Genomic DNA, 25,656 nt, shown 5'->3' with positions numbered 1-25,656 from the left:
GGCAATATATCGAGATGATATAGATATATGAGGCTAGATATCATCTTACATTTTGGATATCACAATATGACACAAGTGTTGTCTTTTCCTGGTTTTAAAGGCTACATTACAGTGAAGAGATTTTTTGAAGAGATTTTCTGAATTTAGGAGACTGTTCTAGCTGTTTTAATATTTGCCTTCCCTTTACCCACTAAGTTATTATATCCATGTCATTGATGGTTATTTATCAAAAATCTCATTGTGTAAATATTTTGTTAAATTTATTTATTAACCTTTATTTAACCAGAGACTCATTGAGATTAAAAATCTTTTTTTCAATAGTGTCCTGGCCAAGACAGGCAGCAGTACAACCACACATACATACAAACACAAAATACACAAAACCACTAAAAACATAAAACAAGAGCAAAATCCCTCAAAGTCAACCACAATCATAAACACATCAGGCAAAACATTTACAGCCAGATGTGGCTGCCCCAATAGTTAACCCTACAATATGGCCTGCAATATCGATATCCATGTATTTGGTCAAAAATATTGTGATATTTTATTTTCTCCATATCGCCCAGCTTGAACAAACGACCTATGACCTGTGGGAGCTTTTTTTTCAGCGGAGGACAGTCTCCTTTTAGCTCTGTGCACCTCTGCGCGAAAGCCTCACAGAGCTGTAGGCTGTCGACTCTTAGTCTAGTCATAATGGAGTTGTTGAGATGTTTGAGTTCATGGCTGTGACAAAAGTTACTCCTTAAAGTGCTCATATTATGGTCATTTTCAGGTTCATAATTGTAATAAGAGGTTATATCAGATTATGGTTTACATGGTTTCATTTTCAAAAAACAGCATATATTTGTTGTACTACACATTGCTGCAGCTCCTCTTTTCACCCTGTGTGTTGAGCTCTCTGTTTTAGCTACAGAGTGAGGCATCTCACTTCTGTTCCATCTTTGTTGGGAGTCACACATGCTCAGTACCTAGGTAAGTACTGCTAGCTAGTCAGTTGCAGAGTATGAGGGCGTGCCATGCTAGCAGCTAGGTGAGCATTATAACGTGTTACAAAGAGATACACGTTCATCACAGAAGTAAAGGCTGGACTACTGAATAGAGCTGTTTGGAGCAGTTTGTGAACAGTGTTTTCTATTGGAGATGGTAAGTCTCTTTGGGGTGGACTTTGGACGATTTCACTTTGTAAACCTATAATGTGCACAAAAAAGATATATAACACAATAAAGAAAAGGGAAAAAGCCAAAAAGCATAATATGAGCACTTTAAGTCTCATGTTGTCATCTGTTGATTTGATTGGAAACTATTCAAGGGCTCCTCGGTGTCTGATAAATGTGTGTGATACATGTGCACACATCCTGTATGATGTAAGGTGAAAATAAATTGTTCCCTCTGAAATTGCTATTATACCGTGAGAGTACTAGTATGTCAAAATATGCAAACATGTCTACATTTCACACATGATGCTCCCAGTATGATGGTACTCATTAATGGCTCCCGCCCTCGTGACACCCTTGGAATGCTCTTCCGCCTCAGATCGCTATTAAAATGCCTGGCTGTTGAAGCAGGCTGCTGTCAGCTGCAGAGCAAAACCAGAGGGCTCCCTGGGGTGCTGTCAGGATGGGCCGTGTTGTAGGTTCGGAGGTGGTGAGGGCGGCGTTCTCTATGAAATGGCAGCATAATCAGTGCCATTGTGTTTTATGTTTCATCCCATATAACCCACCATCCCGCCAGTTAAATGTAGGGCTTTACATATGGATTGGGTGAAATAATAATTTTGTTAATGTATAGTCAGGACCGATGATTAAAGCCTCCTTCTCATGTGTTATTTCATATTGTTTGTTGTATGTTCATGTATGTTTATTAAGGGGGGATTCTCTCTTTCAGCAGAATCTCGGCAGGAAAAAAAAGATCTGTGCATTTGCTTGTATTTTACTAATTGCACCTTCGTCTCTGGCGGTTCTCGGCAGGTTACGAGGGCGGCAGCTTGCTGAAGTTTCTCCGGGACATCGAGCACAGCACAGAGGGGGTGCTGGACCGCTGGAACATAGACATCGTCCCTGACGACAAGGAGGAGAAGGGAGACCCTGTCCCCTACAGCATCATCAACAACTACTTCTCTATTGGAGTGGTAAGGAAACTGAACATATAACGTAACCTAATATAAAATGAACGCGATAATAACAAGTTAACACAAATTCCTTTTAATGCCAACAATAATGCACTTTTGATCAAGTAACTCATTTGAATTGTTTTCAGCGCTAGTCCGTGACACAGCTGAGCTGAGGTACAGACGAAAGGAAAATTACCGGTTAAAAAAATGTGGCGCCGCCACGGATTCAGCAGTAGCTATGAATGTACAAACTGTTGAGGGTGAAGTAAAGAAAAAGAGAAGGTACTTTTCGAACAAGTGGCGCATTGATGACAAAGGGAAAACGAGGGAATGGTTAGCCTACCTTCCCGACGACCAGTCCATGCACTGTACTTACTGTCGAACCTACGCGCCGTCAGAAAATGCAAACAATTTGTTTGAGGAACAACTAACCTTAAATTAGAGGCAATAAAAGACCACGAGTCATCCAAGTCTCATATCAAGTGCACTGCCATACAGCTAGCGAAGACGGGACCCCAGGAGCAGAGTGTGGCAATAAAGGCTATCTGCTCAATGCAATCGGCACAGTTGGACTGAATGAGAATTCTAAATTGACCAAAGACAATTTTTCCATGGTCTCACAGGCTTTTTTTTCACATCACTTTTTATTTGCCTATATTAATAAAATATGTATTAATAATACAAAATAATGTATTGAAGCAATTCAAAATATGCTAGTGCACTTTCTTTTATAAATTTGAATTCTGGAAAAAGTAGCTGGTAAAAAATATAAGTGGCTGCTAAAATTTCCCACCCTGCACTCATTCAAGTCAAGTCTCAGATACCAAGTATACGGCTGATACAGAGAACCCTCCTCCTCCTCCTCGCCAAAAGCAGGCCACGCTGGATAATGTCATGTGGTCATATGTGCCCATCTGTTGTTGCTTGATGGGCTTGAGTTTGCCATATTATGCTTTCATCATATTTTTTGAGCACACAGTACCTTTGAGGTTATTCTGGAGAATATTCTAGTCAGTATTTGTCATTGCTTTGGATTGTTGCAATAATAGAAAACATTTGCATAAGGCAAGCATATGTGTCTGCTCCCATGTTGATAAGAAAAAAAGAAAAGAAAAAAAAACTGTAAAAATATCCTCTTTTTAAAGTACATTTGGAACAGATAAAAAATGTGATTGATTAATTGCGATTACATATTTTAATCGATTGACAGCCCTTGTTACTAGATATGCTTCTTAAAGAACTTAAGACGCATAAAAAATAGCATAATCATCCAATTATAAGGCATTACAAGGATATTAGTTTATATATATTAGTATTAGTAACTATGACAAAATGTTCTGGTCCAATTACATTTAAACATGTCTGAAATCCAATTTGGTATCACACTAAAACAAAAACATCAAAAACATCCATGTGATTCGGTGCAGGAAAAAGGGACAATTAAGTTTGTAATGATGACAATGACAAGTTCATCTGAATGTAAAGTGGAACCATAAGCAAATATACAATATTTAGAAAACTCCTGCCCCCAAATTGTCTGACTGAGACAAAGTTGCAACAATAACAACACGGTGACAAAGATTACCTGGTCTTTATGGACACAAGCAATTAGTAGATTCATTAGTGACTTTCTGCTCCCTCTTGGGCAGGTTTCCTCTTTTAATTGGAGGCAAGAAACATGCTGCCAGGTCCCAGTTGCTTGGCAACCTTTTTAACTTGTCCTGATGGAGGTACAAGTATAAAAGCTCAGGGACGTTAATACAGAGATGACAAACAAGGCCTGAAGTAAAAACAGTGCAGCTCTGCTGATTTAGCTTAAGTGTTGTCAAATAATGGATGTGTCTGCACTCTACACTGCACGTCAGTGAAAGGTATGGCTTTGGTATTTCTTTATGGAAAAATGGCAGCCATGACTTTACCACTCCTGCATTGTTTTGGACTCATAAGAATGAATGTGAGGCTACATACATACACACGTGTGTGTGTGTGTGTGTGTGTGTGTGTGTGTGTGTGTGTGTGTGTGTGTGTGTGTGTGTGTGTGTGTGTCGTTATTGAAATTAATTCCAAACAGTGTCATTAGCTTATAGTCTTTACAGACTCTACTTTATTCCCTTCCTAGAGAATGAACAGAGAGAAGGAGCGGTGCTACTAACGTTAGATAAAACAAAACGAGTTCCCTGAACAGTGAGCTCCCGCTCATATCATATAACTTGCTGTGCTCCGCCACGAGCACAAGTCTATCTTTCTCCATTTGTTTTTGTAGTTATGGAAACGACAGTTCTTGCTAATCCGCTACACTTAGGACTTTTTTTGAAAACCCGGTTTACTCATAATGTAAGACGCTGGCAGCCTTAAAAAATATGCCAAGTGTGAACACTGCCTTACTCGTCTACCAGCACAGCAAATAAATGTCATCGTATCAAACTTGTAATTAGAAGCACATGGTATATTCAAAGCATTCTCATGAATGGGTTTGAATGGTATCGTACGAAAACGTATGCAGAATTCATATGATATCCTACGAAATTACAGCGACCGCTGTCTGGTCACGTGACGACCGCTTACGTGGTCTTTACAGTTAAATTTACCCGAGAAAAGGTGACTGTGAGCCGGATACAGAGCACCGGGAGGGGACGGTCCTTCCAGCAGCCGTTGCAGTTAAGTTTAGCCGACAAAAGGTGAAGGTCATTTAAACAGTCATATTTAGACACCAAAATGAAAAAAAAGTGTTGTGTTTTGGGTTAAAACACCAGTCGTAGTACTCCCAGGACACAAACGCCTGTTTCCTGGGTGAAAGTCTTGTGTTTTCCCCTTAACTTCTTCACTGTGTTTTAGGACCCAACCATCCACCCCGACCTCGTCCCTATGCGGATCTTCGTGGTCTTATACAGCAGCAGTCAATGTGGAGTATACAGTAATAAATACGTGGAATACATACAAATTACAGTGCATTACTTTTCATAGCTGTGTGTATGAATGGTTCATGAGAACAGCCTGGTATATTTCAGGCTGTTAAACTCAGTGTTTTGCCAAACTTCGAGATGAATCATCACCATATCAGAAAGTAGGTGCCATCTGATTTCTTTTTTAAAACATAAAATTATTATTTTTTTAAACATTTAAGCACCATTAAGCTGATGACTAAAAATATCAGTCAAACTCATTAGATATACAGTACATATGGCCATAAATAAACAGAAGTGGCATATGAGTGAAGAGGACATATGTGCGCAGCTAGACGTTAAAGGGATTTTGGCAAGAAGAGGATGAACCACAGGGATGTTATGTAACTGCCCCCCAACTGATATCTGCATACAGTATGTCAGTGTAAACACCAAGGTTATAATAGTTCACGAAAACTAAACTAAAAACTAAAACTAGTCTTGAAAAAAACCTTTTTAATGAACTGAAATTAAAATGAAAACTAGACTTTGAGCAAAATAATAGAATAACACCAGCTTTAGCCTTTTGATGTGTGAAGCTGCGTCTGTTTTCCTCGGGTTGTGACAACGCCACGATGTTTCACGGCCGTTAAACAAAGCGACAAATCGCTGAACCTTTTCGAGAGCCACAGTGACAGATGGCTGAGTATCTGGCAGCACACGACACCTGAGCAAACCGATCTCTGACTCACGCCAATGAGGTAGCCATTAGTAACCCTCAAATTTGGTTTACTAACCATACAGGGTTTGCATTTCCTGCCACCCCATCACAGACCTTGCTGCTCAGGATTTGGTTGCTGTGGAGACGGGAGGCTGGCAAGGCCGAATCTGAAAGCTTGCACAGTCATCTGTCCTTTATCTCACCGACTTAATTGTGGATGACACAGTGTGGAGCATGTGGTTGGCTCAGCCAAGGCACTCAGAACTGTAAATCAGAAGTGAATTCTGTTTCAATCTATTCCCATATTTTTAGATTAGATAAGATTTTATGGATCCCCAGGGCCAAAAAAGAAGTTTACAAATATTCTGGTATTTGGAAAATAGCTTTAAACATATTAAAAGTCCTTCTAAAAGATGAGTATTTAATAGGTCCAGCCATTAGCAGGAGCAACTGGCTGTAAAAGCAGTGGGCTCAATGTAAGGGGCTGGCAATAGGCTGCATTCACACACACTGCGGCAGTCGTCAGATGGTCCGGCAAAAACGAGGTCTTTTCATTCATTTTCAATGTGGGTAGTGCGATAAGGCAGTGGCGGCGGGGGCCGTAGGGGAGAGCCAGAAGAAAACGCAGCAGGCTGCAGCAAAAACTTGAGACGGATTCAACTTTTGGAGAAATGCAACCCGGCATCACGCTGCAGTGGCCAATCATGTAACCGGTGATCAGACTTGGCAGTCTGTTTTAAGGCGGTTGTGTAGTGTGAAGCTTCGTGAACCATTTTCTCTTTTTTCAGAGCCCACTAGATGGGGCTCTCTCGTCAACAAAGGGTTGAAATCGCACTGAATTGCCATTGCTTTAACCTTGAACAGAGAGCGCCATCTAGTGAGCTCAGAAAATAAAGAAAATGGTTCACAAAGCTTCATTTGACCATCACTAGCGGTGTGAGAGTCCCGTACAAGAAACAGGGAACATCACTGCCTCTATTGCTGCCACAAGAACGTTTTTAAACACTGTGAGGGTAAAAAAAACACAAAGTTGCGGTAACAGCTGACTGTTTCCTGCAACATGCTCCAGCTTGTAAAATGAAGCTGCTTTCAAGTACGGTCAGAAATGTTGAAATCTATAAACGGTCTGACGGAAAACAATAATTGTGAAATATAAAGTCTACTTGTGCTGCATTGGGGGGGGGGGGGTTAAGCAACACAGCAGGACATTTCAGAAATTGGGCCATTTAAGTGACACTCCCACCGCCGCACAACCCATGGCGAATCGCCAGATCGCTTTCTTTCTTCTGAAAGTGCCCTTAGGAGAGCCAAACGAATATGTGTGAAGCCTCTGCCTCCTTTTTTTAGCCTCATGTGGCTCCATATAATTCTATACTGCTGCATTTTATAGCTTCACCAGTTACATGATAGGTACAGATACAGTTACAGCTATTTTCCTTGTTTTAAAATGGTATGTCAGTATTGATTTAGTTGCAGATACTAAAATAATACTTTTAAAGCGTTTGTTTTTAAACATCCTTTCTGTTGAATTAAGAAAAACATTTCATTTACAAATAACGGCGGTGGGTTTAAGCATCTGTGGACGCATACAGGTCGGTGTCGGTTCTTAAAGTGCTTCCACTTGACCTGCAGCCTGGAAAGAATTTGAGAGAAGGAAATCACACCATGTCAGCAGCCATTAAAGAGGTCACCTCATGTTGCAGTGAGGAAGCTGATCCCTCTGCAGCGCGTGTCGGTGTGCAGGAGTTTCTGTGGATGGGTGCGCAGGTGTAAATTCGTACTGTATGTGCATTTACTTGAATGTGCATGCCTGGCAAGATGCTTCCTAGTCTTAATGGCCAATTCCTAATGTGCACCGCAATCCCTGGCTGTGCCGTTAGCCAGGAGGGTGAAGACGACCCTGTGCCTCTTCTGATGGACATATAAGTCGCGAGCTGCTTCGTTCGTCTGATTGGCAGAAGCTGCACCACGGCGACTAACATGAAGAGGTTAATGCAGTTCACTGCAGCCCTCTTGAATCCTAGTGCAGGATTTCAGTTGGATTGTTCTTCTATCAATCTCAGAGTTTGAGGTTTAGTGTGTGTTCTGGAACTTTCACTTATTGTCACACAATTCAGACGAAAAGTCTTAGTTTAAAGGTCCAATGTGTGGGAATTTCTCCCATCTAGCGTTGAGATCATATATCGCAATCAACTTTCTCGCACCACGCAGTTCAAAGTACGTATCACAGCTATGGTAGCCTTTACGCTTTTTTCAGATGACGCCAGTCTCTTGCTCTTTTCCATATCCTTTTTCTTTTCCTGGGCGAAGAAGAAGACTCCTGTTCCTGAAATTTGGATTTTGAATATGTGTGGTCCTCCATGTTTCTGTCTTTAAACTTGCCGGGGCCGGGAAGCTACGATACCCATTAGCAGCATTAGCAGCACCTGTGAGTTTATCATGTGATAGAGAAAACAGGAAAGGCGGAGCAGTATGTCCTGTATGTCCCTTACCGGCTAACGTATTTCAAGATGGAGCATGAATATGGAGCGTCTACCCCAGTTCATGCAAACGCAAATGTAAAATTTCAAGCCAAAAGGAATACTTGGAATTTATGGTGGTGGTAAATATTCATGAAAAATGACAAGTTTGTGAACGGGCAAAACAGATTTTGATAATGAACAACTAAACACGTTACACACTGGATCTGCAAATTATGAGACTGTTCGCTCTAAACTTAACTAAGCTTAGGTGCATAAACATAACCAAACTGTGATCCTTTCACAAAGTTACCAACATGTTTGAAATCGTGACCTTTATGCTCAAAAACCATGACCGACGTTCTCTGGTTTAGATATGAGGTTGTATATCCGCTAGGAGTGCACGATTCAGAAAATGTCACGATTCAATTCTGAATCGAGTTTTAGGCTCAAGATTCGATTCAAAATCGATTCTCGATTTAAAGAAACGATTCACAGTATGTAAACGTAGTTACTTTTCCCATGTGATTGCAGTAGACATACAATTAAAAAATGAAATAGAGCTTGAATCGCGATACGAATGTGAATCGATGTTGTTTTTTTTGCACTCCCTTAATATCCACCACCGCTAGGGACGCTATTTTATGAAACCGCTCCTGTGGGTCCCATTAGAGGGTAGGGAACAAACGACCCATATCGTCGTATGGTTTGGAGGACCTGTTGAAAAATATTGTCCAGGAGTAACGCTAAAAACACAGCTATGTCAGAAACCCAACAGCCCAAACAGGGCAGTTTATGTAAATGACGTGCTCAAAAATAAAATATTGCCAAAGGCTACAGATTCAGCAAGAGACTGGAGACAGCTGGCTTCTTTCCAGCTGCATGTCTGAACTCACTGTGAGACACTTGATAAATCCAGGCCGAGGATATGTGAGTATCTCTCACCTGGTTCTCCATTGTAGAGGTGGTGTTTTTAGACATGGACTATGTTACATTGTTCACTTCATCTATCTAGTAAAGTGATGGCTTTTTGTTATTCGTGTCGGCCCCGCTTCTCACAGGGAATCCACTGCTGCCTGTTTTATAAACTCCCATCAGTAAAGAAGAAGAAGAAGCACTGAATGATGCTAACATGCTGTATGTAAATTGTTTTGCTGAATATTCATTTATTCAGCCTGCAGCTGGAATAAATGTAAATTAGAATTATAGGGAGAAGCTATTTGTGAGATTATTACTGTTGAATATTGTTTTAAGCTCTCTGCCAATGAGGGGGAAAAATAGTTTTTTTTAAGACTGATCTATATGAGAAGAATCTCCTCTTGTGCCGTGTTCAAAGCATACGGAAATGTTCCAAGGTCTTCTTCAGACATGAGACCAACATGTTAAATTGCCATCAGATTAACGTAAAGGGATTGCATGTCTTTTATTGAGCACTTGGACAAACGGGAGGAACTGCTGAGTGGTGCTAAACTTAGATCTGTGCAATGGTTGGCAAGTGTTTACCCTAACCCACCAGGTCACTTCATCAGATCAGAATTGTTCATGGTTTTGTTAGTTTTGTAAGTAAGTGTACTGAGACAAAGGCCCTATTAAATGTAACGCTGTCCTGAACAGAGTCTTAGTGTTTGAACAGGCAAAGCAACAAGGAACAGAAAGTTTGCATATAAAATTGTGTGTGTGTGCGCGTGTGTGTGTGTGTGTGTGTGTGTGTGTGTGTGTTCTTGTTTTACTATATTCGTGGGGTCCAAAAACCGGGAGGACTTGTGGGGTCCCAACAGCTTTGTGGGGCCAAAATGCTGGAACCCACAAGGTTAAAGGTCTGTTTGAGGGTTAAGACTTGGTTTTAGGATTAGGGTTAGAATTAGGTTATGGTTAGGGTGAGGGTAAGGGTTAAGGTTAGGCATTTAGTTGTGATGGTTAAGGTTAGGGTAAGGGGCTAGGGAATGCATTATGTCAATGACGGGTCCCCACAAAGATAGTGAAACAAACGTGTGTGTGTGTGTGTGAGTGTGTGTGTGTGTGTGTGTGTGTGTTTGTGGCGTGCGTGTGTGCATGTGTGTGTGTGATGAAGTAGTGCTGGCACAGACTGAAGGTCAGGGGAAGTATCAGTGACAGGAAATAAGCGCCTGCCAGGTTCAGGCCAGGTTACCACGGTAATGAATGACCGTGCTGAGTGACACCTGGCTGGTCTTAAAGACAAGAGGAGCGGCGCTCATAACACACATACGTGGTTAAACATGTGTACGCACAAGCACATTAAAAGTCTTTAAAGCCTCTGAAAACTGGGCTTCAAACCTTAAAGTCCCCCTCCACTCTGTGGACTCTGTTTTTCCTGAGTTTATGTCCCTTGAAATGTCTGACCCTGGCTATACCGACTTGTATCTGTGCATAGTTTGTCACAAGAGAGGTGTTATTACATCCCTCTCCTGAAGGGGGAGATGTCTGTGCACTTCCCTGAAATCTGAGATTCAATTGTACCCAGTGAAAGCTTGATTTGGCACGTCACAGATTCGAAAGCCAATCGCTGTCTAATATGCAAAAGCCGGAAAGGAAACCTGAAAGCTCCAGCACAGAGCAGAAACATAAAATGCTAACTACACTAACCATTCTGATGTGTCAGCTAGTCGCCGACTTTGGTGCACAACAGACTCATCAGAGTCTGGGTCTGACTGAATCTCTCCGATGTTTCATCTCACCGACATACGTGTTGTCTCTATAACATTAAATATTCATAACTAAATTAGCAACATCAATACCCATCTTTATTCTTTCATGCATTACATACAGTTGCTTTCTTTCACAGACTGAAAAAAAACATTATAAGCACCAGTTAGCTTTTGTTTTGACATAGACAAACAACAGCAACATGGATGGGAAGAGTGGAAACATTTTTTAAAGTGCCCATATTATGAAGAAATCACTTTTTCTGGGATTTGGGGTGTTATTTTATGTCTCTGGTGCTTCCACACGCATACAAACATCCATGCTGTTTTGAGAGAGATACGGTTTCTGAATGTGTCCTGCCTTCAGTCTCCGGGTGAGCTGTTCAAAATCGGCACGGCTTTTTACGTCACTAGCCGAAACGAGGTGCCTACCGTAACATGCTAAAAACTACTTACATGTCCCTGTTCTGCAGGTATTCCACGCAAAGTTGGAAGTGCGCCCTCGTTTAGAAGAAGTCTCCCGGCTAATCCTGCCTTGTACTATTGAAGTTGTAGAAACAAACAGCTAGCTAGATGATGTGATCTTACCTAGCTACTACGCATGTGCAACTGCCAACAAAAATGTTACAGAAGTGAGAGGTCTCATTCTGTAGCTAAAACAGAGACCTGAACACAGGGTGAAAAGAGGAGCTGCAGCAATGTGCAGTACAACAAAAATATGGTGTTTTTGAAAATTAAACCATGTAAACCTATTCTGGTACAACCTCTAAATACAATTATGAACCTGATAATGAGCATAAAGTGGCCACTTTAATAAAGTAAAAGTGCTGTTCAATAACATTTTTTATAACATAACACTTTTAAAATACAATACTCAAAGCTGTATTCATAACAAATGAAAGCCCAGTTATGACAGGAAAAAACTAAAAAACATTAAAAATAAGCATGCATGATAAATATAAATGAGTCAAAATTATGAGACACCCCTACAGTCAAAGGTTTGGTTTAGTATCTATATTAGTATTTTTATAATGCCAAACTTTTCATTTATCTTTCTTTTTTTTCTTGGCAGGAAAGTATAAACCCTCTTAAAATCATAGACAGTGCATGTTTAGCTTGCTCTATATCGTGCATGCTAACCTGAGCTCCTGGTATAACATAATAATAGGATATTAGAGATTTGAGGCTGGCTATGACATTTCTCTTTGAGCTAACCAAGCCCCTTACCAGAGGCCAGTGAAACAAAATAGGGGGGGGGGACTGACAACCTATTTCTCTGCTGTGGGTCCCACTGAGGTGACATTTTCCAGCCAGCGTTTTTGTTGTTTTTTCGTTGTTTGTCTCTCTCTTTCCCCTTCCTACTTTTCACATCACCCATCTAATAGCACCTCCTCTTGCCCCCACGCACCATGTGCAAAACTTCAAACGGCAAGATCAAAACAACCTTCATCACACAGGCAACTATAGGCGAAGGCAAATGTCACATATTGTTACAGCCAGATTTTTCATGGGGGACAGAATGCATAAAAGTGGTACTGGTCAGTGATTGCCTGCAGCAGAGGACAGAGAGCAGATTTAGTGACATCAAACAGCCCGTCATGTTTTGGGAAGCCACTTTGTGTCATTGGCTGGCCCTGATCCACATGCTGTGCTGGATTCGATGCCCACATTGTTTCAAAATCAGTGAAAACATAACTCCCTGTTTTGTTCACACTTGACAAGCCTCCTCAGGCAAACTATAAAAAAAGTTTGCATTGCATGCTTGTTGTTATGACGAATAACCTTGCCATGAGAATCAGCTTTTTAGTTTAAGCTCTGGGGGCAACGTTAGTCTCATGTGTCTTCACCTGAGATGGCTCCTCAGTCCCCGGGTTCCAGTATCAAATTCTCTGCCAGTTAAAGCAGCAGATGCAGCTCTATTTTAAGATCTCATATTTGCCGATGCTGTGAGATCGCAGAGTCTGGTTTAGGAAGTGCATTGCAGCAGGCCGGTCAGGTCGTTCTCATGAACCATTCGTACATATAGCTACGTATAGTATTGCACTGTAATTCGTATGTATTCTATGTATTTGTTACTGTATGCACCTCATTGACTGCCGCTGTATAAGAGCATTTGGTCATAAAACAGAAGGTTTTCAAGCGCGGGGGGGGCATGTATAGCACCAGTGGATGGTACTGAGGTTGACAAGTGAGGACGCGTTTAATTGCACATGTCCACCTGTCTTGTCACAACCTTCCGTTCTCCTTGTTGCAGAGTGTTGAAACACCTGCACAGGCAGGCAGGGTGCCAGGCTGCCAACACAGATGTGTTTCCCCTTCAGAGTTGCATGATGCTTGACTTTGGTGTGAATACATACTTCTTTTACTAACACACACACACACACACACACACACACACACACACACACACAAAGGCTATAACAGATCAGTTATCTGACTATGAGGCCCCAGTTTTATTATGAAATGAAATAAAGCATAGGTCACATACACTTCCAGGAAAGTGGAAACGCATGACACAAAATACTTGTTGCCTCTTAAACAGCAGCTTGCTCATTTTCCTGCTACATCCTGTTAGCAGCTTAGCACCTAGTGACGAGCCAGGTTGGTAATATTAGCATGGAGTTTAAAAATATCACATTGTGTCATTTATATTTACTGATATTTATTTTTAGGCTGTGTACCACTTTCACGTTCAACGTTTTTCTTTTTTTCATTATGAAATGTACAAAATATGGGTAGTAGTTTGAGCATGAGCAGAATACTCGTATCTCCAGCTGTAAAACGTATGCTGACGGTAATAATTGTGTATGAAAGTGTACTGTATTAGAGCTTTTCTTAAAATGAGCTGCGAGTTGGGTGCCTGGTTAGCTCACCTGGTAGAGCGGGCAACCATATATAAAGGTTTACTCCTCAACGCGGTGCCCGCGGGTTTGACTCCAACCTGGGGCCTTTTGCTGCATGTCATTTCCCCCTCGCCCTCCCCTTTCAAGTCTAAGCTGTCCTATAGAAATAAAGGCCTAAAATGCCCAAAAAATAATCTTTAAAAAACAAACAAATGAGCCGTGAGTTAATCGGGAGAGGATTGGTGGATACTTGAGAGAGACCTCAGAAAATAAAGCACTTGAACTTAAGCTTAGTGGCTGATGCTGTTTCCACGTATAAACTCCAAGGTCCGAGGTATTGACGTAGCCTGAAGTTTCCCTTTTTTACATGTAGCACACAACACGGACTGGAAATTAGGCATGGGCCGGTTACCGGTTTTAAGGTATGCCACAGTTTAAAAAAGTCAAGATTTAAAAACCACTAAAATGTTCTGTCATACCATTCCTAATGTATACGCTGTTGGTTTTTTTTATGCGTGGTCAAGGACAGAAAGTGCAGTTTACTAACCTGTCTTCCTGCCAGTGTGCAATGTTTTTTTTTACCCAGACATTTAAAAAAAAAAAATACATATTAGATCAGATTCAACTTTGTCATTGTGCAGAGTACAAGTACAAAGACAACGAAATGCAGTTTGCGTCCAACCAGAAGTACAAAAAGAGCAGAAAAGTGCAATGCGATATACAAAGTATAGACCAGTTATAGACAGGTGGTGCATAGACAGGACAAGAAATATAGTGCAGTGTAGACAGTAAAGTTCACAGTAAAGTTTTAAAGCTGTAATTGCAATACCGCAATACGGTGAAACCTTGATATTTTTGCTGAAGGTTATCGTACCGTTAGAATCGTATACCAGCCCACGCCTACTGGAAATACTCTGTTTGGTTTAGACGAGGGATGGCTCCCGGGTAGAGCCTTCTTTGCTGTCGGCCTTTACCGACTACAGGTTGGACTTTTTCTTTGTCTTCGTGTAAATGACTCGTCTTCACCTTAAGATGTTTGTATTCTTCCCGTTTTGCGCCAGCTGGCAGGCGGAAGTCTGTATATTATCCGGTCCAACTGATTCAGACATTTGCGTTCTCACATACAGCTCCTGTGGGATAAGTTCAGGGTTGCAATGCATGTGTGAAAGGTACTATATAATAGTGTCATCTATCAAATTACAGTACGTTAACTTGATTGAGGCCCAATTAGTTAAATTGTAAAAACCACTTACTTAAATTTGAAGGCTAATTCATCCCCCTGATTTACGATTTATTGCTGCACATGAGAACTGCATATTTGATTCCTGTATCAATATGAAGTATTTGTATAGCAAGACTCACTAAATATTTTCTCTCTCCACATGGATTTCGCACAGACAATAGCTTTTTGTGATAACTGTAGCCAATTACGAGTTATATATACATTTTCTTTATACAGTTTAGCAGTTAATTCATTTTTCTGGGTATTCCATAATCATGTCATGTCCTTATCGTCTTTACGCATTAACTGGTGGAAGTACGTCGGGTTGTGTCATGCGTCTTGTCTCTGTTAAGCACTTTAAGCAGAGCCAGATGATGCAATTATACAATAACAGTCCTTAACTCGGCCTTCATACGTTAACATCATTACTGACTCCACCGACAGAGTGACACTTTCCATCCTCCATGCTCTGGTGCCATGTACCATCTCCATCACATGTACATCTACGTTAGCTATATCACTTCCTCGGATGTATAGTCGATATAATCTCTAAGCCCATGCATCTTGAAATTATTTTATATGTACAGTGGCTGTTTATCTGTGAAAGACAGAGCACATCCTCAGGCCTGAGTGGAGAAGAAGCAGCTCTGGTCAAACTCAACTTGCAGCCAAATGAAGGCTGCTCAGTTTAATTGATCACATCCACTGAAAGCTCAAGTGTCCAGAGCACTGGTCTGTGTGTGTGCGCGTGTGTGTGCTGTGAAGCAGTTTGCAGGATGTTCATGATATTCTTGTGCTTCATTTTTCATTTTCCTTTGTCAATGCAACGCTACCTCTAATGCTCATTAAATTGTTCCCATGTTTTTTTCAATTATTATTCTGTGGTGTTGTAGTTCATTCAGTCGCTAGTCCAAATATAATTCACTGTATTACGACTAGAGGATGGATACCCGAACCGAGCCCGTCGGGACCTGACGGTAGCCGGGCCGGGTTCGAACAGATATTTAGAAATTATGTTTGGATTCGGGTCAGGCTCGGTCACATCAGCATGATAAGGCATTGAACATTTTAAATTTAAAAAACAGCTTATTACGAAGGTGCGCGCCTGTGTTAACGTGCGCTTGTTGCCCCGTGTGCGCTGATACGCTCATCTGTTGACACACAAACAAACGTATGTGTCATTAGTACGAGAACAAATAACGAGATTTTAACTGTGTCGGGCTCGGACATAAATATCTTAACGCCTGTCGGGCTCGGGCCGGGTTCGGTTACTGCTCTGTCGGACGCGGGCCGGGCTCGGACAGACAAATGCGGCCCGATCCACACTCTAATTACGGCTACAAATGAGACCAACATGCAACTTATATTGCAGCCAATCCAGACACCAGTCCTATAATGCCAATGAAGAAATGGGGGAATTGTTGCAGACGATGTTTCCGGACTCTGACATCTGACTTTGTTTTTGATGGTGTGATATAGGTCTTATATTTATTAATAATGGCCCTAAAAGTCTTAAATTTGACTTGTTGAAACCTGTAGAAACCCTGTGTAGTCATAGTGTCAATTTAACAGCGTACATTTCAGACTGGAGCTATGTTGGAGGTGTTGTAAAATTGACAACACATTAAGTAACGGGGTGCATGTCTGAATGGAGCTTTAAATCTAAATTTTTGTGAATTATCTGACTTGTGACAGTTTAGTATTATGGAGCAAGTAAATGGTTTTAAAAGGTGAAACCCTTTGTAATGTAACATTATTCGAGGCTCTTGTGACCATCAAGCATTTCTGTGATGAATGAAAAATCAAATGAAGCCTGCATGGCTTAAGATGTAGACCATTGATAATGCTGTTGTGACAGCGTGATCCCCCGGAGGTGTTTGTGTCTGTCTGTAAGTGAGGTCATACTGAGGCTGCTCTTGTGACGGATCAGGGCTAACAGTCACCTCTGCCCCAGAGGTCAGGAGTTAAACCATGGGGAGAGGAGGGCAGGGTCCGGCCTGAGCTGGATCAACTTGTGACCTTTCGTTCAACGCTGCTTTGTGTCATAAGTCAAAGCTCCATTCTTCTTAGTATTTTACGCTGTCATCCAACTTAACCCTCGTGTTGTCTTCCCGTCGACAGTGCAACTTTTTCTGGGTCAGAAACGTTTTGATCGTCTTATTCGACACCTTTGTCACTTTTACAACGTTTTTTCTCTTTTCTCCGATGTTTTTGTCGATTATTTTCCTAAATTTCCCAGACATCCTCTGTTTTCTTCTTTTCTCCAACTAACAGTCCAAAGATTTGACTAAGTTTACTATACGACAAAGGAAAGCAGCAAATCATCGCATTGGAGAAGCTGGAACCAGAGAATGTTTGGCATTTTTGCGATTGCACTTATTCGAACTGATTGATCATCTAATCATTTTAGCTTTAGGACGTATGTTAAGTCAGCCTGGGGATTGAAAAGAGAAGTAACTCTTCGATGCAAAAGACAGTCACAATGGAATATGAGAACACTAACGTTTGATGTTTTCCTTTATTTACCCCTCAAAATATTTGCTTTTCATAGCTGCACTAAGACTGGGCCATCTGAGGCTTTCCCTTGCTTCATTGGGCTTCGATGTAGAGTTGCAGAGCACTGAAATCCAATCCACAATCTCCACAGTAATGGTGGTGACTCCAATGTTTAAACCTGTTAGCCAAAACTACATCAGTAAAGGGGTGGATAAAGGTCAAAACTTGACCGTAGCACTAATCAGGACTCTCTCAGACATGGGCATTAGACAAAATTAAAATCACATGCTTGCAGACACTTGCAGCTACACAGACGCAGAGAGAATAATTGGCCTTTAATTCACTGAACACATTTGGATGAATGTCTTGTGTTTTTAATGCAAGAATGCTTGTTCTAAAAGTGAGAGATGGTTGAACTTAACTGAAGTGTAACATCTTTTTACATTTACCTTAGCATTTGACCTACAGCAAGCTGTGATAATGTGTAGGTTTTACTGAAGTCTCTTCTTTTCTTTGCTGCAGGATGCCTCCATCGCCCATCGCTTTCACCTGATGCGAGAAAAGCACCCTGAGAAGTTCAACAGCAGGTGAGAGAAAAGGATATTGTAAAAAGCACTGAGCCGTCGATGAGGCGGATACTGTTATTTCAGAAAGACTGATAGCCTTCCCTGCTCCAACGTCCTGACACCATTAGCTAACGAGCAACCTCACAACCAACTGGTGACCTCGCACTTTAATCTGGAAATCCAATATCACACTGGGCCGCAATCGTCAGCAATCAATAAGAACAAAACTTGCCTGCATAGTGGAATCAATATATTGGCTGTGCCTCGATTGTGTTAAAGCTGAACTGAACTATGATGTGAGAGGATGTGAAGGCCACCTGGGCCTGAGCCATGGTTTCAAATCCATGCTTGAACGTTGACCGTCAAGCCACTAAACCTGTATGGAAATGAACACCTCTGCTGAAGTGTTTAATTTGTTAATGATAGCATTGACGAGACAGCACCGCAGTCGTTTAACACTGACTGTGGCGATACCAACATGCAAAACACTAAAACGTATTTGAACAAAAACTTTCTTTATTTGCATTGCCTTCCACCTTTTCTTCTCTCTCTCTCTCTCTCTCTCTCTCTCTCTGTACTCGTACCGGTTCTGGATGTTGCTTAACGCTGCTTTTTGCTGATTGGCTCAACGGGCCGTATGGATGGCTGATACGGCTGAACGGGCCGTATGGATGGCACGCTGCCATGAGTCCATGAGGCTAATGTCTGATTAGTCCACATTGTAATTGTGATATTTTTTTGTGATTAAATTCTTAATCTGTATTTTGGAGCACATTCAAATCACAGGGCAAAAACACAAATTATTATTTTCTCCTTTCAATAACTTCGCTAGATAGGGCATTTGTGCTGCGTTCCTGTGGTGTCAGAATAATCGGAAAAGTGAATTCCCAAAGAATATCGCCGGCCTCGTCTTTAAAAAAATAAACATTAACAACCCTCAGCCCCAAAAGCAAAAACATCCACAAATATGAGTTGTTGGGGAAACACCACCTTTGATGTCTCCCTGCTTTCATTTCCAGCAGCCTTTGCTGTGGCCACACTCATTCAGATGCACACAGACAACAAACAGCAGCAGTAGGCATACACCTGCAGTAGACAGCTACTGTAGCCCTGAGGTGAATCACTGCTGATGAGTTAGGTGCTGTCTGTTGTCTTCGCTGTAGCCCGAGGCCGTGGGATGTTTGTTTGTATGTGGATGTGGTAATGCTCTCAGGTCAGAAAGCACTGTGTCAGAAAGCAGGTTTAGTGAAAACTGTGTGGATTTCCATTTCCGAAAGGGAGGTTATTTAAACCTGAGAAAGAGGGGTCACTCTAGCCCATTTCAGAAAGAGAGGTAACTTAACCTCAGAGTCAGTTACTATGGTAACTGAGTCTGTGAACCTAACCTGGTCGGGAGCAGGTTTTCTTCAAGAAACCTCGGGTACGTCCACACGTACCAAAACAATCTTTTTTTTACCCGTCTTCCCTGGATTCGTTTCAAAAATAGTTACGTCCAAACGGATCCATTTGTAAATGACTCAACGTGCTACTTCATATTCCAGGCCTATAGGTGGCGCTGTTTCTGCTACAGAAATTCATCGTCACTTCCACTTCCCATCATAACATAACTAGCTAGACTAACATTCTCTTAATACATCCATATAATATTCACATATAATAACTTTCACCACTGCTCATTTTATAAAGGCCTCCGCAAGAAAACATGTCTTTGTTTACATGTGCTGTTGGATTGCTTTTTATTTTGCAATTCTGTCTGCCATCGGACATGATTGCAGCGCGCTAGCTGGCAGAGCTAACATTAGCTCTGCTAACTAGCTAACATCAGCAGTCAAACAAACATCAATGATCCAATGTCTTTTTGATAATCTACACGTTTTTCTTGCAGTAGCCTTTCTACAATAAGCCGTGCTAAAAGTTACTATAATCCGTTCAAGGAGTTGATAAGCAGACAGATTAGCTAGCTAGTTGATAAATTGTCTACTTCCACTTTATAAACAGATAACCATAGCAGTTAACGTAACATAGCTGCTTTAGCGATGTTTAACGTTAGCTACATAACGTTAGCAATATATCTTGTGTAGAATCCAGGACTGGCAGAGCAGAGAGAAGTGTCAGAGAGCAGAGACATTTATTTAGACAAGTATTTAGATGAAGTGAGCTTGTTTGACCATGGAGATGGGATATGCTCGCTTATAGCTTCACCGCAGTCGTGTGTGTCAGTGGCCGCGGGTAAGAGGTCGAGGGGTGTGGCGATGACATCGATACGATAAGTATGCGGCTTCGCTGTCCAAACGAAGCAGTTTTTGAATTTTTTCACCCTGAGACCAGGGGCCTGTTGCACAAAACCAGGATAAGGGATTAAGTCGGGATATTCAAGTTATCCTGGATGAATTTAGCTTTGACTTGGTTGCACAAAAGCAGGTTGAATTAAACCCAGCCAAGTAACCATGGAGATTTATTCTTTGCAGCTAGCCTGCTCCAGAGCAGGCTAACAGCCAGGCTAAGATTAATCCTGGAGTCTGTGTGTTAAATCAGCTGATCAGAAATAAACGTGTTTAACAGTTATTCTGTTGTCTTCTGAATGTGTTCTGCTTTATTTTTATTAACATGCATTACTTGTCACTATTGCTGTCACAAGTTTGATGTAAATCCTACTATTGTAGTTCTTTACATGGTAAGAAATGGTTGCACTGGCACCGGAGACACCGTGAAATATGCCCCGTGCAACGTGGAGAGGCGGGGGTAGGCAGGGGGATCCTCCCACACCGTGCAGCGGACTCTAAAGGACACTTTTAGCGTCAATAACGACGACAACGGCACCTGACCAAACGTCCGTATTTTATGAGCTGGGAGTGGGAATGTGTTGGAATGTCACAAAGCTTCTTAATCTTTTTATTTTGGTGCTGTCACGCATCTGGGAGTGAGAAAAAACCCATGAATAATAGGCTATATTGTTTTACAGATATGCTTACAATGTGTTTTTGAAGTCACTTACTTCTTTTTCTAGTTTTTGTCCAGTCATGTTTGTTCTGTATGAACATTAATTGTAGAAAGATATTTAGAATTAGACATAGCTTATAGAGATTTGTGCATATGGTTGTAAAACATATTCTCTCATTATGAATAAGGGTTTGAAATTAAGCCTAGTCCTTAGGGTAAATTTCCCGAGGAACATTAATTCCCTCTGCTCACTTTGAAGGCAAAGTAGGCTAAATAATAAAACATTTTATTTATATAGTGCTTTACAAGCTACTCAAAGACACTTCACAGTAAAACCAGCACATTTAGCAGATAAAAACAGATACAGCAATACAACCAACACATAAAACAAGCATATTAAAAGCAATTAAAACACAGTGTACAACTTTGTAAAAATGTGGAGTGACTAGTGAGTAGATCTTTTTAAATCCTTACGCATTCAGTCGGTCCGCTATCGTCTGTTGGGCTTTTTTCTCTGTCTGATAACAACAGCCGTGTTTCCCTTTTTGCATATTATATGTTTCACCTCCTGGTAATTTTCCATTAAAAGCTGCTTCTCAGCGGGTGAAACATATGCCGCACGCGTCTTCTCCATTTCTGCATCAGTAAATCTGTGATCGATACCGTGGTCTATGTAAGAAAGCCGTGAACGAGCACTTATCCCAGCTATCTACACCTGGCTGGACATAGCTTCACCTTCTCATCCTGGCTTGGCAAACGTGCAACTGATTAAGCTGCGATGAGCGGACCACACTAAATCAAGCTGCGCTTTTTCAGTTATCCTGGATTTCTTCATTCTACTTTTGTGTAACAGGCCCCTGGTTTCAAAAAAGTCTGTTTTCAGGCAGTGTGTTTACTGGATTCGTGTGGACGACGGGCCCCAAACGATGCTAAACATGTGCGTTTGCACCAAAAGCGTCTCCGTGTGGATGGCCCCTCTGTCTCCTCCCTCTGACACAGCTCTCTTTAAAGCATAACTCTCGCCAAAATGCAACCTAGGGTCTTTTTGTGAATGTACCCTAGTCAAACTTTCATTTAAAAGCATAACTAGGACGGAAACGCCACTTTTAATATTTACCGTATTCGCGTTTTCGGTCAAATGGCTTTTTGAATGGGAGTGCAAGGGGCACTATGATAGCATCAAAATCGCCATTTTTAAAACACAAAGAAGGCTCGACACAACATGGAAAACCTTTTTTAGTAAACTCTGGGTACACAAACAATGTTCTCAGTGCTGGAGTTCATGTGTAGAGCCCCTGATGATACTTCGAGCAAAGTCTCATGTTGTGTCGAGCCTCCTTAGTGTTTTAAAAATAGTGATTTTGATGCGATCATAGTTGTTAAGGAGGGTTCAGTTTTAGAGGTTGATTGCCATCGTCATGGGGCATCCGTTAGAATGCATAGGAAAAGCCACAGAGACGTTCAGTCCATTCAATTTAGATTTATTCAACAAAGGTGGTGAGGAAAATGATAATGGATAACAGAACAGGACAGACAGACAGACACACATGGGTTAGAGGATCTGGGAAGAAACAAATAGAAATTAGAACTTAAAGTCAATATTCTGACATGTTCATCGTAAAGTAATTAGATAAATTAAAGCCGTCATTCAAATACACGTTATCAAAAAATAAGGTGCAAAGTAAAACTCATCTTCCCAGCTGCCGCCCCATGTGAAGGTGTAGAAAAGATGAGCAGGAGGGAGTGCAGTCTTTAAATAAGGAGTGACCAGGTGAACTCAATCAGGTAATTAGGGTGGAAACAAAAGCCAAACAGTTGTGAAGACAGGGGAGGAAAGGAAGTGAGGTACAGGAAGTGAGGTAAATGTAGAAAGCAAGTGTCAAAATAAGATAAAAATAGGAATCTTTAGTACAGTAGTAGTGCCCCTATCATGAGAATACGGTAAATCTTATAAGTGGCGTTTCCGTTCTAATTGTGCTTTTGTCGACGATCCCGTTGATGAAGAAGCTGTATTACTTCGCAGGGAGTTAAACATATGTCAGGAGATGATATTGAGGCCCCGACTATAGATACATTTTCATTTCCAGATACTAGCCTACCTATTTGAGCAGTATAATTTTTCTTCACAGTCGATCAGATATGTAGATACCTTATCCGTCCCTTATATCGCTAACGTCACCCGTCGTGGACATGCTCTTACATCCCAGCAGATTCTTTATGTCGCATTAAGTTTTTTTGCAAATGGCAGTTTTCTTTACAACATTGGTGACGCGGAGCATATAGCGTTCATTATATTCGCCATTCCCGACCTGTCGCGCGACAGTGTGACGTCATGGGAGCGCCGTAATTATAGAAGACTGCAACACTAGTTGCAGTCTTCTCCTGAACAGAGGTGTCGCAACTGAGGAAAGGCTACCGACTTTGCTATTTCAACGGAAGTCATGCGCTGCTGAAATAAATAGAGTGGTGCACGACCTCTGGCACTTCAAATCCTGGTGTGCTAGCGAGATCTACGTCATTTTGACGTCACATTGTCGCGCGACAGGTCGGGAACGGCGACTGTGAAAAAGGCCTTATTAGTAAAGCCACTGTATGCAGAGCCGTCAGAAAAGTGTGAAACGCTCTGAAACGTTTTTAAAACATTTTTGTAGTGTTCCCTGGACACAAACTAGTGAGAGCCATTAAAAAGAAATGTTCTGTTAATAATGGTCTGCAACCTCCAAGAATGGGATTAGTAGTAGCTTACTTTTTCGCCCGCAGGATTGCACCTAAATGAAATTATAGGTGTAATATCATTCCAGTTTTCACCAGTAATATTATAGGCTTTCTGTGATTAAATATCAAATTAATACACTATATTAGAGCTTACGCATTGACTCGAGCAGCAATTTTCTCACGCACCAATTCTCGCTCTTTTGCAGCATCAGCCGTGTTGCTTTTTTTAACGAAATATATGTTCAAACTGTGGTGGTGGGACGCAACTCTGAGTCAACCTACTCTGAGTTTACTAAACCAATTCAAATCAGCTGTCCTGGAACCGAAAACTTCCCATCTCAGGGTAAATCAACTCAGAGATCAGGGTTACACTCAGGCCACGTCCAAAAGTACCAAAACAATCTTTTCGAACCGTCTTCCCTGGCATCGTTTAAAGAATATTAGCGTCCAAACGGATCTATTTGTAAATGACTCAACACGCTACTTCATATGCCAGGCCTATAGGTTGCGCTGTTTCTGCTACAGAAATTCACCAAAAACGGAGAAGAAGAGGTGGCGCATGCGCATAAAGCTTGCGCGCTGTATACAAACAGACAGTAGAAGAAGAAACCAAACACAAGCTAGCTAGCTATATGCTACAGTGCCGTGTCGTTGTGGGCATTAGGACGGTTTCATGTTTATGTAGGTGTTGTTGTTATGAGACGTCGTCGCGGGGTAAGAGGTCGAGGGGTGTGGCGATGACATCATCGATACGCAAGGATTTGGCTTCGCGAGGGCGGCGTTTTCGACTTTTTTCACGTCTTCAGGCAGCGCGTTTACAGGATTCGTTTGGACGATCTGCCCAAACAATGCAAAACGTGCGTTTGCACCAAAAAGCGTTTCCGTGTGGATGGCCCCTCAGAGTTTGTTAAACCTCCTTCCTGAAACGGGCCCCAGGTGTCTCAAAGCCAACCTGTATGCAAACTGTACACTGTGTGCTTAAGCAAGAAAATGAGCACAAATCACTGAGGGCTCTGGAGGTTTGAATTCCCAATTTAACACTAACAGTGGCCAAAGACAAACACAAAGTGTACTTTTACTGCATTGGAATACTCAGTAAAGTGTAAAAACTTGTTTTGCAGGCTACCGACTCACTTGGGAACTGAATCTCTGTGCAGCTCTCGTATGTTTGGACGCTTCATGTTGTTTGCATGATGACAACAACATGTATGCTGCTGCCTCCCTCCACAGCTAATTAGTCTACTTCATTCTATAATTAATGCTTAAGTCTTCATCCCAAGCCCCATGTATTTTTTCCAGGATCACAATCAGAAAGGGACTCTCTCTCTCTCTCTCTCGCTATCTCTCTCTCTCTCTCTCATACTATCATACTATATATATATATATATATATATATATATATATATATCTTTGATCCATTAAACAGCCAACAGTTAAAAGATGCAAAGCATTATGTGGAGAGACATACTCAGCACACATACTGTAAACTCAGAGGTTAAACCCAGTATGCTATAGAGCTCTTTCTTCTCTACAAAATGTGCTTCACTGCTTCAAACTATTATATAACTTCTATTTTGCTGCACCGCTGTGTGAGCCACTCATGGCTCCGATCCAACTGCATTGACACTCAAAATAACATCTTTACAATAACAACATTTGTCTTCTGTTAGTTTTCCTCTTTAGTATTCCACAGAGTAACAGACAGCTAATGGACAACTGTAACTGTTCTGTTGTTGTCTGACTGATGTTTTGGCACTGTAAATATATCCGTCTTTTTTTTTTATTTACAGCGATTTGATTTGAAAGAAGTCAGTGTGTAGAACGAGCCGGGGTTTTTTCTCTGCGGGCGTGCAGATGATACATCACCTTTGACCTAGTGAGAAAGGCCCATAGCCACATGTAGCACTGAGTGCTCTATTGTCCTCCCTGCCACTCAACAGTCCCACATTGTGTGCATGTGTGTGTCTCTCTCGCACATATTCACACCACAAACCATCCCCCGCTTGTCTACTAGCGCATACGGCCTACCCCCTCAG

The 25,656-nt window shown here is 41.5% G+C and overlaps 1 protein-coding gene across 4 annotated transcripts in view; it reads left to right on the top strand.

Annotated features, from left to right (window-relative positions):
- dgkg (diacylglycerol kinase, gamma) overlaps positions 1 to 25,656 on the top strand; it is a 136,824-nt gene that overhangs the window by 71,248 nt on the left and 39,920 nt on the right. For all 4 annotated transcript variants that reach the window (XM_078262570.1, XM_078262569.1, XM_078262568.1 and 1 more), the window contains 2 exons: positions 1,971 to 2,131; positions 17,922 to 17,986. In XM_078262570.1, coding sequence (XP_078118696.1) covers positions 1,971 to 2,131; positions 17,922 to 17,986 — 226 coding nt within the window. The remainder of the gene's footprint in view (positions 1 to 1,970; positions 2,132 to 17,921; positions 17,987 to 25,656) is intronic.

This window comes from Sander vitreus, chromosome 11, assembly GCF_031162955.1.
Source record: "Sander vitreus isolate 19-12246 chromosome 11, sanVit1, whole genome shotgun sequence".
NCBI classification, from domain to species: Eukaryota; Metazoa; Chordata; class Actinopteri; order Perciformes; family Percidae; genus Sander; species Sander vitreus.
This window is presented reverse-complemented; position numbering and strand designations above follow the sequence as displayed.